We start from the raw sequence: 13,407 nt of genomic DNA on the forward strand, positions 1-13,407 counted from the left end.
TATGCAACGACATTAGCATCGTACTATTCTGGGATATGAAAACGGAAAGTTGTGGAACGAAATTCGACAAAACTATGCTATTATATCCATTGAGTGAAGATTAAGACATCTCTCCTAATAATAATAATAATAGTAATAATAATATACCACATTGATTTCGGCTCAGCTCAACAAACAATAAACCGCCTTATTGATTATCTGTCAATGCACTGTTTAATAAGTTAGATTGTGACATTGTTTGGGAGATGTAAAGTAATAGGCCTACCTGACGTCCAGCCTCGTTGTTATGTCTATTCATTGCCGATCTTGCATTTCGGTTATCTTCTCCTGGGTTCAAGAAACTTCTGCTAAACTTCACCCCCTGCATGATGTCCTCGCTGCACCCACCCCATTTCCACGTCTCATTTGGTGAGATGTCGTAATCATGATTACGTGGTCCACGATGACGGCCATCGCAGCCACACGTCAGCAGGTCTCCTCGTGAGCAAGACCGTGTAACCGCGTGTACCATTCCGGCTGCAAGTATACTGTGTACAAACGCCGACTCCCTGGAACCTAAAAAACGAAAATAATGATAAAATATTAATAAAAATGAAAAAATCAATGAACATACTAAAAACTTTTCTGTGAAACAAACGAAGGGAAATGTATGCTCACTATGCCCAATCAAATCCCTATTCAGGGACACTCATTAAGGGGACGCTTTGGGTCCCGAAAGTGTCCCCTTAATAGGAGTTCAGTTCTACTGTATATAAAAAGTATTGTTATATACTCAGTTGTATGCCGTTTTTTTTCATTTTACAACTCATACGAGAGACTACAAAATGAATCTATGAATAGTACTCCGATGTAATTGAACCTAAATGTTCATTATATATTTACTATATTTACCTACAGCCGACGGCGTTACAAACTAAATTCATCTGACGATTTACAGTAACATTAAGTACTCGAATTGCCTCGAGATAGATACATGTTACCGGAGTATCCAGACAGCACGCGTGTCTCGATTTTATTATGAAACATTTCCAGAATGTTGCCAATTTATTGTGAAGTTAAAAATAATGGCAGAAATATTTTTTAAAGTGTGGCATAGAAAACTATGATGGAAGTATAGTAGAACTGTTAAGGGGACACATTCGAGACCCTTTATAGGGATTGGCCGTAGTGATCATATTTAATCTTGTTCGTTTCACGGTAGCCTAAAGTTTCCCTTTTTTTTCCATTTCATACACATCCAACAGCGAGTGACTCGCCAATTACAGGATGAATAAACTATTTAATACTTTATCGTGCCTCATTTGAGGCTTAGGGGGAGTTGAAATAGTCGTAAGTAGTTACAACCCTGGCACTAGGTCAGGATTGAACCCCGGATCTTAGGATTGGAAGGCAAGCATGTTAACCACCAAGCTAAGCTCCACTACCGTTAATATAAATGTGAATGTAAGATATCTCCTGATAGAGGTGTCTCATAAGAGAGGTTTTAGTGACTTCCTACTTTAGGCCTTTCGATAAACTGTCCGTGGTGAATGGTTAAAAATTGCGCACGACGTTCGTAGATGTGCACAGAATACTACGTCACAATTGAAACGTGTGCGCTACGACATTTTGAACGCTTTCACGACTTTCTAAAATTCGGATAGTCGCAGAAATAGTCTTCACAGGACCGATATGATTACAGCAGACATGTATTACATTATTTTATTTTTATTGTTTGTACCGCGTAATCATTACCTTTTCCTAAGACGTTTCCAAACACCGACTGCTCACCGACAATCGTCGTACAATTCCAACGCCGTCCTTTAAACTGAAATTGACATTCACCAATTCCCATGTGAGCGCCCTCAGCGACGCTAACCATCATCTTTGAGTTTTTCTGACAGAACTTGATTTGTTTGGTTACAAGCCCTGGTATCTCATAGCAATTTACGCCTTGATTCTCTGTAGTAGTTGTATACCCTGTCCCCATATACCTAGAAACAGAAATAAAATGATAAACAGTATTTTTTGAGAAGCGAAAGATAGAACTAAATCATGACGCGTAGTTTAGGCCTACTTGTTAGTTAAATTACTTTTACCATTTACCATCCACATAAATCCTTTTTTACATATACTACTAGGCGTAAGTCCACGCCTCTTATTGTTCGCGCATTCCGATCCTTCGCATCGCAAAAAATAGAAAGGGAATATAAATACGCATGCGCATAAACCAACACTCGTTTCGCGCGATTAAGTGCGCATAGAAAGCAGACTTAAAACAGCGCCTTTATATAACGGTACGGTACTGCGTTGTACAATGTTAGTCTGTATGTAATTTGTTTAAATATAATTTACACCGATAGTAAACTCAGGAGCATATGTTTCTTTGTCTTTTAAGGACATTGGTAATTGAATTCAGGTTCTGTCTAATTAACTTGAAAGTAAAAAATACATCATCTTGAATTTGTTTGGCTGGCTCTGGGAAGATGTTTAAAGATGTATTGTCCCCCAAAACATGAAAAAATAAAGATTAATAAAATCATATTTCAATTTCACAGTTTTAATAAAGTTATTCACTTCTGTAGAAAAAAAATCATCAAAAATAATTATTTCACTTATAAAAAGACAAAAGAAATGGTTAATTTCAACCAAAAACCACTGTCTTCCAGACAATTTAGGTATATTTTGCTTTAAATTACATTTTTTTGGTGAAAAATGTTTTTTTTTGGTTCAAGTTTTTGGTCATAGTGAATAACTATTATGTGATATTAAAATGGCATATTCAACAAAAAAAATTAAAAAAATTATTTTTAGGGGGACAATACATCTTTAAATAATACAATTCTGGGCCTATATCAAAATGTATAAATAATGAAACAGCATTATGGTCTCTGTGATGCAACGCAGCCGCCTGTCTCAAATATCCCTTTTGTTGTTAAATTTATCTTTTAATTTAATATATAATTATAATTTATACATTGGATGTAATACTGTATAACATAATAATAGTTTTACGTTAGTATATACATATTTGTAACAGTATACATATTAGTAGTAGGCCTACTGTAGCTAATTGTGCGTTGCTATAACCTAGTTTTATTATTTCAGTGATTATTGCCGTCTTGTGTTAATAAATGTTAACAAATAGCTTAATTATTTACATTTGTTCAAACAATTATTTTTTGTTCGTGTCTGTTGTTATAGTAGGTCTAAGCAACAACCAGCTGTCGTACTGATCTTAGAATTAAACATCAAATGTTTGTGACAAGGCTAGAGTTTAACTGAAATCAAACCCATCATATCAAACCCATTAATGACATGAATAAATTCACTCGTAAATTTCCCAACGTCTTGTACTTGTTAACAAGGCGCATATTATCGCTCTGTTGACGACGCGTTTACGAGGCTGGTAGAGTTTATTACGCGGGTTAAAGTTTCCGAGGACCTACACCTCTCCATTTTAAAGCAAAAGAAGTCAAAACTGGGTCTATACATTAACACTCTGGAACATCGTAAAAGCTGACATAACTGCATGTTGTTAGCTAGTTGATTTGTACACTATACGTGTGTGCGGAAAAACATACATTAAATAAGATAACATTATTACACGCATGTGTAAAAACCCTAATGTCTTTGACTTACATGAAGGAAAAGAGGCTTAGAAAGCTTAGCCGTGTTAATCGTATATTAGAGTATATCAAGTAAGACAAAATTATTACAAAAAATGAATGTGTTGATTCGTGTCTTTATTAGGATACAGTGCCATACTGTCCCCGGTGAGACAATTCCCAGTCTAGCGTATAATCCAGCTATATCTGACTCATTTACAACTTGTAAACAGTTTCTTTAGTATATTTATAGGCCTAGTATAGTTACGGTGATGATTTTTCTCGTTTTAGCCTATAAAGAATTAGAACAAAATAATGACGTATTCAGCAGTTAATCATGGTAGGCCTACGCATTTTTTTTTGACGCGCGATATCTAAATTATGTGGCGTGTGTGACACATGGTAGAACGATGCGTCTACTTTTTTTATACGCGTTTCAATTATTTTGAACAAAGAATAGAAATGGTAGAATACTATTATAATTTATACTAAGCAATTGTTGTTGCCTCGATCTAGTTATTTCCGCTAATATTTCGCAATATTTCGTTACTTCTTATGCACAGTATATGTTTTAATGAATTCCATTATAAATCGCGATAAAATCTGTGTTTAAATCGTAAAGCCTGTCAATCGTACTCTAAACATTTCTGTTGACAAACGACAAACATTTATTTCAATGACAGAAATAACAATGAATGAATAAATCCAATTTAATTTTAAAGCTGCCTTTTTATTACTTCAATAACGAAAGTTACGAGGGACAAAATAAAAAAGAACACCCAAATTCCTCACAGAATTATTGCATATTCATCAAAGCAATCTAATTGATTCGTTTCAATGGTTGATATTATCTTACAATAAGTATTTTAAATTGGCAGGAGTTTGTATAATAATATAATAATAACATTTAATAATTTATTTCCGTGATAAGGTGCGATATTCATCGAAATACCAACAGTCTGCAGTAATCATGTGTGGTGAGAGCATCCGGAAACTTCAGTAATTGATAAATAGATAATATCATAAATAAATATTGATAAGTATCAATTATGAAGCTGTCAATTATGAACATGTCACATGCAAGTTCATCAGTAACCCGGATTAAATTCATCAATGGAAACAACATTTGTATTTATTAATATCATACAGGAATGCAATGTACATAACAATTTGTATTGCTCTGAGACAGAAATACATAAATTATAAAACAAATCTCAATCAAATACAAAATCACACTGATCATCATGGTAGGCCTCATTGTTCTTCAAACTTTTAGTGCTTATACCAGCTGAATACAGATTAACTTTATTTTATCTTGGCTTCAGCAGGAAATTTACAATAGAAGCCGTACGAGAGATGATGTGTCAAAGACGTGGGACACAGAGCCTGCGCATCTTTATTTCCAAATTGATCCCAATACTTTGTTACTTAATATATTGGGCCTTGATATAAAAAAAAGGAAGAACTTCAATCATGATACAACAATACAAACTTCAATACAAACGAAACTTTATGAATAAAATGTATGTACTTTACTAGAAAATAAGCACATGAATAATATGTAGGTGGAATTGTGTCAGGTTCACTCTGGCTAAAAAGGTGACCTTGTACATCTTTATAGCATTAGCTTTTAAATCGTTGTAGAATTTTATGCACCGGATAAACCATTCATAATTAACTCAAAGAAAAATATTTTGGTAGACGACTTGTAAACATATTATAAACAGCTTCACTCAAACTGTATGTATTATTGCCCTATAACGAATACTTTACTGACGTGATACGATTGTAAACGCCTTCGTGTGGCACCAAACACAAAAACTCCTTATTAAACTCTTTACTTTAATGATGCGTTTTCCAATCTACTAAACCAACTTATTGAACAGATTTTACGATTATTACAAAACATAAAATGTTGAACAACGTCAACATATGAATCCACAAATGATTGAGGATCGGAAATGATCTTCAATTGCTTTATGGTTAGAAGGTAAAAGTTAATTAATTCTAGATAAAAAGTGATGTTAATGATGTAATTAAAAAGAACTCTTAGACGAGTAGCACAGGTGAGGTAGTATCTACCGATTGGATCGTTGTAAACTTTAGCCCAGTGTGAGGTCTTCTTCCCAGGCTATACCGTCCTTATTTTCACCCTTATTATTTTCACCACACACAATTCGATTTAGGAGCTTGGAGAATATTAATCCAACATTTACAATTTCAAACTTTAGAACTTTCAGATTCTGTTGAATTGACGGAAATGTTGTAGGCCTGTTACTATGAACTACGCAAATGCATCTGATTTCTATGACAAATAAACGAGCGTATTATAGATGGGTATGCTTTAATCTACCACACTATTAATTTAGCTTCACATTTTATATGCAAATTACACTATACACGTTATAATGCCAGTTAACCTGCACGTTATAATATGCAAATTAACAAAATCGTGATTACGTAATCCATCTGCTTGCTTCAATAGTATTTTGGAAACAACTCTGTATTGTGATGTTTTAACCTTACTAGGGCTACTTACTAAGATGAAAAGATAGATATTTCTTGTTGAAAATGTATATATGACTGGATATTAGGCAATAACTTAAGGTCATAACTGGTCAGGCACCTTGGATATTTAAAAATCGTCTACGTCATTCTAAGGTAAGAAAAAAAATGTACACCTTTGAGAATACAAGTGAAATTGAAATTTAACCGCGAATAATTGAATAGTGAGATTTAAAATGTTACCGTGTCATTGCGTGCATGTGTTAATAGTCAGAGGGTACGATACGTGAAGGTTTCCCTCAATATTCTTCTTGTTAATTTTTATTAGTTTACAATCTTATACCCTGGATTGATAAAGTTAGTAAGTGTTTTAACGCTTTAGAAATTTGTTGTGATCGCCGAAACAATGCCATGGACAATTGGGTTCATAATAAAGTGTGTATTAGGCCTATAGCTCGTTCAGCGCTTCTCTCGTAAAGTGAAAGTTCTGCAATTCCTCATTGAGTAGAGGCTTGGTGTAAGGGAGATAAGTTATGTACCTCTAGTCTAAAGTAAAATTGCATTTATATTAGGCATACAGTACTACTATGTTCATGTCGCTTAGATAAAATGGCCTCTAGAGATAAAGTTAAGCTTATTTGAATCGAATCATCTTTTAAGTTTTCTTTTGTTGAATGATATGCCTTACGGTCGCGTCTCTAATAGCCTAATACGATTATGACTAAACATCACATCTCGGGACTTATTGTGTATTTTAGGCCCCGAAGGGTTGATATAATCCCATACTCCGTCACTATTTTATTTTACCCCGCAATTTGTTCACCAAACTCAGTACTTATTATAGGCCTATGCTAGAAATAATAATAGCAAGGTATAGCGCATTATAGATGACCATACGATTTGAGTGAGTAAGAGAGAATCTAATAGAAATATTTCGTGTTTTTTTCAAATCACAAATTCTTAAGGAAAGTGTCCACAAACAGCGATGTGTAAAATTCTTGTTTTGCAAGCTATCGCGCTAAATTTCACAAGGTAGTTTTCGTGTGTTGATTCTAGCATAGAGCAACCGTTTAGAATTTAAATGAGGCATGGCAATTCTTTAACAATTAACCATTTAACGATGAAGATGTTCAGCCCAAATTTCCTGTCCCTAACACCTTTCAGTACCGTGAACCGATGAGCGAAAGGTATTTGTTCGTGCTCTCTTCATGCAATTCTGCAAAGCGGACTTCCGAGTCATGTTAACTGACGAAAGACAAACAACGAAGACTTAGCCTACTACAAAATCTAATGATTTTGCAAAAAAATACAAAGTCTGTCTTCCTAGATTAGTTATATTAGGAAATCTATTTTTTTTTAAATGATGCTTTGTGGGTTCACCAATCTACGGTAGCCCACGGTTTCGTCAAAGAGGAAAATGTTTGTTTATTATGGGCGATACAGCGTGTATTGGCGGAGAATATGCATTGAGTCGCAATGCACTGTAACTGTGAACTACATAAACGCGTAAAACAATCGTGTTAGAATCATCGCATAATAATATAAACAGTAAGTTTAACTATTAATTGAAAGAGGCCAATTTATCTCTTAAAGCATATGACCATGAAGGTCAAGACAATTTTAAAATTATCAACCACAAACACGTAACGGATATGAATACGCGAATTTCTTTCCGTTGCGCAAACTGATGCTGTTTGTTATTTATGTTTATTTATTTCACAATCAACGTGCGAATTGAACACATATAGACGTTTATGAACGTTTCCCGAAGAATATCCTAGCCAAAAAATTGTTACGGTAATAAGAATGAACAATGTAGGCCTAACGACAGTAAAACTCCTCTGAGACACCCCTATTCAAGGGACACCCATATTTGGGGAACACCAATGGGGAAACTTTCCCGTGAAATAACAAGGATAAACATATTATATTTTAACACTACGAACAATCCCTATTCAGGGGACACTTTGTTAGGTCCTGAAGGTGTCCCGTTAATAGGGGCTCTACTACTAATTGGAAACCAACTAATAACCACAACACTAAAGAACATAGTTTGTCTTATGTTAAAAATTATGTTCCCCTTCATATACGACAAGAAACGATAGAAATGTGAAATATCACAGAATGTCTGTTGAGTAATCATTAAGGAAATGAATTTATGACAATTATCATCAACTTAAAATTAATTACAGCTTTAATAAACAACTGCCAACATCAATATCCTTTCGGTCAATATTTTGCTTTTCTTGATAAACTGTTAGAAAAAGACCAACTCCCTTACTGTATAACTTGTATACTTTAATATAATTATTGTTAACGTTAATTCGTAATATTGTATTCCCAAGATATGTATGTAATTGCTTAAACATTTACAGCTATCCTTCAAAATAAACCACATTTTCTAAGTAACCATTCGGATAATGTTTTATAAGCCAATGCATTATGTGGTTACAATTAGAAATCATGAATCAGACAATATAGACCTAATTTGTTAATGACCTATGACCTGTGACCCGATTTGTGATGAACAATTGTTGCAAAATGTTTCGTTAATTTAATCAAATTAGGCAAATGATAGGAATAATAATTATACAAGTTTGTTTAGGTTATTTTGAAATCATTGAAATGAACAGTGTTTTTCACTGAGAGGGCTTACTAAAAGAAAACGGAATGAATTAAAAAAAAGGTTTTCCTAAGCGTGTTAAAAATATAATCCCATGGGAGATTATTCGTAGCTGTAATTTTGCTTGCGCTTGAACCAAACCTGATTGGGCCTACGTCTAGCCAGGGTGATGGCATGTAATATTGAATTTTAATTTAAATTTAAGAATTTAAAAATGTTTTTTAAAGCAAATACAAATTTGAAATAGGCCTACAATAAAGTAACAAGTAACACCGATGGACTTAAAGTTAGCTCCAGAGCTGTACAATTGGCATTGCTATCATGGATTTCTTAAAAGTAGACATAGTAATCTTTAAAAAATGCATGGTAGCATTTGCCACCAATTTGATACCGAAAAAAAGGCTGTCCCATTGACTATTAGCTCCACTGTAACAAGCTTAACCCGTAAAGAACGTAAGTTATGCTCCAGTGAAAGTTAGACGCGTTGGGCGTGTTACAGAGATACACTAATGAGGTTGTTTAACACGCTAGTCTACACGTTAAATGTGTTTACTGTGCGCATATTTATTAGTATATAGCAGGCCCATTCATGTTTTTTTTAATCTTATGTGGGTTCATCCCACTTTTATTTCCGTACATATGTTTCTCATCTCTTTACATCTCTTTTCTCTAAACACATTTTTTAGATCCATTAATTTTGATGACGAAATCGGTCAGTTTAAGTCACTTAGAATAATGTCACTTTTTAAAAAAAAAATTCACTTTTCACCATGATCAATAAGTTAAGTTTACTGACTTGAGGGACATTGAACAGTGTGAACAATCGACAACAACAAGAACAGGTCCATCAGTCACAGCTGCCGTGACTGCGGAAATTGTCCAAAGTCTACACTCACCCACCAAACAAAATGTTTCCATTTGTTTCAAGTACTTAAGAATGTTAAGTTGCAGAACTCCATCTAGGACATGGCTAATTTCCTGTCGGACGGCGGGGAAACTACCTCTATTACCTGGAATAATCACACAGCCGGCTGAATAGATCATATAATTTCGGCCAACTTATACAAGTATGGATAAAGAAGTTGTCTTTCTAATTTGTACTGACACAATAATCGAGTGTCAGGGGAAATGCGATTAAAAAGAACATGTGTTAAACTGGAAAGGTTGTAACAAAGTATCGTAAATATTAAAAGACTGAAGATGACGATGCAGTTTGTTGACATACCTAAGTATTACACATCCTTGTAAAGAATTATTAATATTAATCTCCCACGAGAACTATTTATCAAAATACAGATGTAACTAAACATAACAAAAAGGGTTGTATTTAGAAAAAAAACCAAACAAAACAAAAATTGTTTCCAACAAATGGTAGTCCTAAATGAATTTGTGAAAAGAAATATGTATATGCATGCATAAGTAGGTATAGTCTATACACGCATTTAAATAAAGAGAAAAACTATGTTAGATATATATTAGAACATTATAAGCAACAATAACAAATACAATGATAATATCCCTCTAAATTTCTAAAATATACAAAAGGTATAGAACATTGGGCTTAGGTTCACTGGTTTTTATGCCCCGAATCCGCTTCTGAATAACAGTTGTAATGATATTGTTAATAAAAGTCTCTCATGATTTAAAAAATTACAATAATTAAGCAAATAAATTATACTAACGATAATCTAAAGTTGACATTTCTTAGTAATTATGCATGCGTTGAAATCCTCGACAATTATCATCGTCCTTGCCCCCAATCCATCGCCCCTGTCGCAACCCACCGCTTATTTGACAAATGCTGAAAAGTGTACATACAATATGAATATGTTGAATATAAAGTTTCCTAAAGTAAATCAAATTGAATAAATGTTGAATTTAAGCCTTGATTTGTAAACAGATCCGGCTATCTTTGTTCATTAAAGTAAAATGTTTTAGACGCTGTACACACATCCCGAGTTGCTTATCAGTTTTTCTCCAGCTGTAGTTGTTAGGCCTAACAATGACAAGCCTTTGATTTTCAACTTGACTAATTTCTTTAGTTGTCCCAGCTTCAGCAGTGACACTTCTTACAATACTATCGAACAATATCAGTCTTTATTCTAAAATCGTGTTACTCGAAAGGGCTCTTTGAAAACAAATTGGTCACTCAACCTGGATGAAAAGCAAAATTGAATCATTTTTTTAATCCGTAAAATCTGCTATTTAATCCTGGAGGAGTTCTGCGCCAACCAGTCTACGTTATTGAAATTGGTCCATAAGCCATTATTAACAATATACTACTTTATTAACTCGTTCAACCCGGGGCCATCCCACCCTTAAAGAGTGACACGCAAATACTACTTCTATTAATCACTTACGATATTTATCTATCGATCATATAAACAGATAAGAATTTTAAATACAATGATACAATCTGTTTGAGTATTTTGACCCAAAATAATGAACATTGTATATATCTGAATGCCTAATTCATAGACAGCAATAAAATATATACCACATATTGTATGATAAAACATGTAAGTTTCTATAAGTAGAAACTGAAATGGTAAAATATAATAGCGTTTAATAGCAATAGTCTGGTTAGGTTGCCTAAACAATTGTATGATATTCTAAGCCGTGTATACCATAATAAGTAGTTAGGTCTAACAATGTCCATATACAGTATTTCAACTTTTAGGTTAGTTCTCAATATTCGTGTACGTAGGCCTACTATTATTAGCTTTGCTATGGTAAAATGGTAAAATATAGTAGCGTTTGATAGCAATAGTCTGGTGAGGTTGCCTAAACAATTGTATGATATTCTAAGCCGTGTATACTATAAGTAGTTGTGTCTAACAATGTCCATACAGTATTTCAACTTTTAGGTTTGTTCTCAATATTCGTGTACGTAGGCCTGCTATTAGCTTTACATCATGCTGTAAGTGGCGTGCTATTGGGGAGTATAGGTTACACGTTTGACAAATAGATAGTTTAACTTAAGCTTTCCTTTCTTTTGAGATAATTATATATACCAGATAAATAATACCTTTTAACAATTTCTTTATACTGTTAACCTTCATACCAAGTCAATATAGATTGGTTTTAATCCGGTCGATTCAAAACGATTACATCATCAGAAAAGAAAAGACTTGGAATAAGTCTCATGTCAAACCGATGGGATCATCTCAATGTGTCAACTTACGAATGTCAAATAACATAAAGGATATAGAATGTTCGTGTTAAAATCCTCTTTTGAATGCATACAAAATTAATGAGATTAGGCTATCCATGTCAACATACTTGTCAAGCCAATGAAAGAACACGTATCACCTTTTAACAAAAACCTACAACTCTTAACTTGATGTTATTGTATCGCATAGTACAATAACGAAGTCTAGGTTTTATGAGTTTCAATTTATAGATATGCTGTTTATAATTGACAATGTAGCTCCATGTACACTTATAGATCTTGTATGTATATACATTTAAATTAGGCCTAATGATATTCCAACGATGATAATATTCTATTTTGGTTGTAGACCTATTGATAATATTTTTAAATTATGTATCTAGTTAGGCTTCTACAGTACCTGTATATTGTAAAATGTGAAACATAATAACTGATAGGACCTACACTGTGAATTAGCATCAGCACAAACCCATGCCAAATAACCTTCTTTAAACGGTTGTAGGCCTACAGTTATTTCTATATTACGCACAGTTAGGGCATATACTAGTATTAATATCTAGACATATCTATCAAGTATCTGTTTCTTATTTCGATTGCTTAGAATGTATGATTCATTTAACTTACCAATGAATTATAATCTGTTTCTTTTATTCACATAATATTTAAAAATACGATAGGCCTACAGATTCAAGAAATTGCCATAGCAGTAAAAACTGAACTGTGGCATATGTTTGCCAACGAAATTAAGTATAGTGTAGTATAATAAAAGAAGTAGGTATTATTTTTACACCATGGCTAGATAAAATACAGAACCGACATCGATACAAATAACTTTCTTAGACACATAATTCCATGCAGAAATAAGCAAAATAACACACGCCTACCATAAGTATAGTCCCAACGTTGCTAGCATTTTACTTCTTTTCTTCTTTTAAACTATTCTATTTTTGTTGATTCTATGTCGTCTTTTGTAAAACATTCAAGTGTATAGAATTGGTAAGACTTGTATATCAAATGGATCGTTTGAATGTGACTCGCATGACGAACGGAAGAACAACTTGTGTTCCCTTGACGAATCAAACGCTTGTCAGATAGTTAATGACAAATATCCATAACAAGATCTGAATCTCAAACGACCCGTTCGCCCCGAAAATTCTGTGCCAGTTAAATTTCGTTCTTCAACTTCTTTTTCAATATAAATCAATACGTGATAAAGCGCCAAATTAAATGTTAAAAGTAGAAATTATATTTAAATTTAAAGTTTGTCCCCATCACCCAGGTTACATTATAGTTTGTTTAACTATTTTAACATCCCAAACGCGTCAATTCCCTGAACAAATTTTGAGGATTTAAGGCTGCTACACACTAGGACGATAGCGATAAATAGATAAATATACATTTTCTTACATAAAACAAAACAAGAAAAGTTTTTATTATAGATAACCATTTATGCTCCAATCAAATGATGTCATGATCAATAAGCACAATCGATCTTATTAATCATGACGTCATTTGATTGG

At 33.5% G+C, this 13,407-nt stretch overlaps 1 protein-coding gene across 2 annotated transcripts in view; it reads right to left on the reverse strand.

Moving 5' to 3' along the window:
- LOC144847425 (protein Wnt-3a-like) overlaps positions 1–13,407 on the reverse strand; it is a 29,026-nt gene that overhangs the window by 1,316 nt on the left and 14,303 nt on the right. The window contains exons 1-3 of one of the 2 annotated variants that reach the window (XM_078703791.1): positions 12,772–12,841; positions 1,735–1,973; positions 266–555 (exon numbers count right to left, since the gene is read on the reverse strand). In XM_078703791.1, coding sequence (XP_078559917.1) covers positions 266–555; positions 1,735–1,973; positions 12,772–12,800 — 558 coding nt within the window. In that variant the 5' untranslated portion in view covers positions 12,801–12,841. Of the gene's footprint in view, positions 1–265; positions 556–1,734; positions 1,974–12,771; positions 12,842–13,407 lie in introns of those variants that run through there. The other variant, XM_078703783.1, reaches the window with a different exon arrangement.

Source organism: Antedon bifida, chromosome 1, assembly GCF_963402885.1.
Source record: "Antedon bifida chromosome 1, ecAntBifi1.1, whole genome shotgun sequence".
Classification (NCBI taxonomy): Eukaryota; Metazoa; Echinodermata; class Crinoidea; order Comatulida; family Antedonidae; genus Antedon; species Antedon bifida.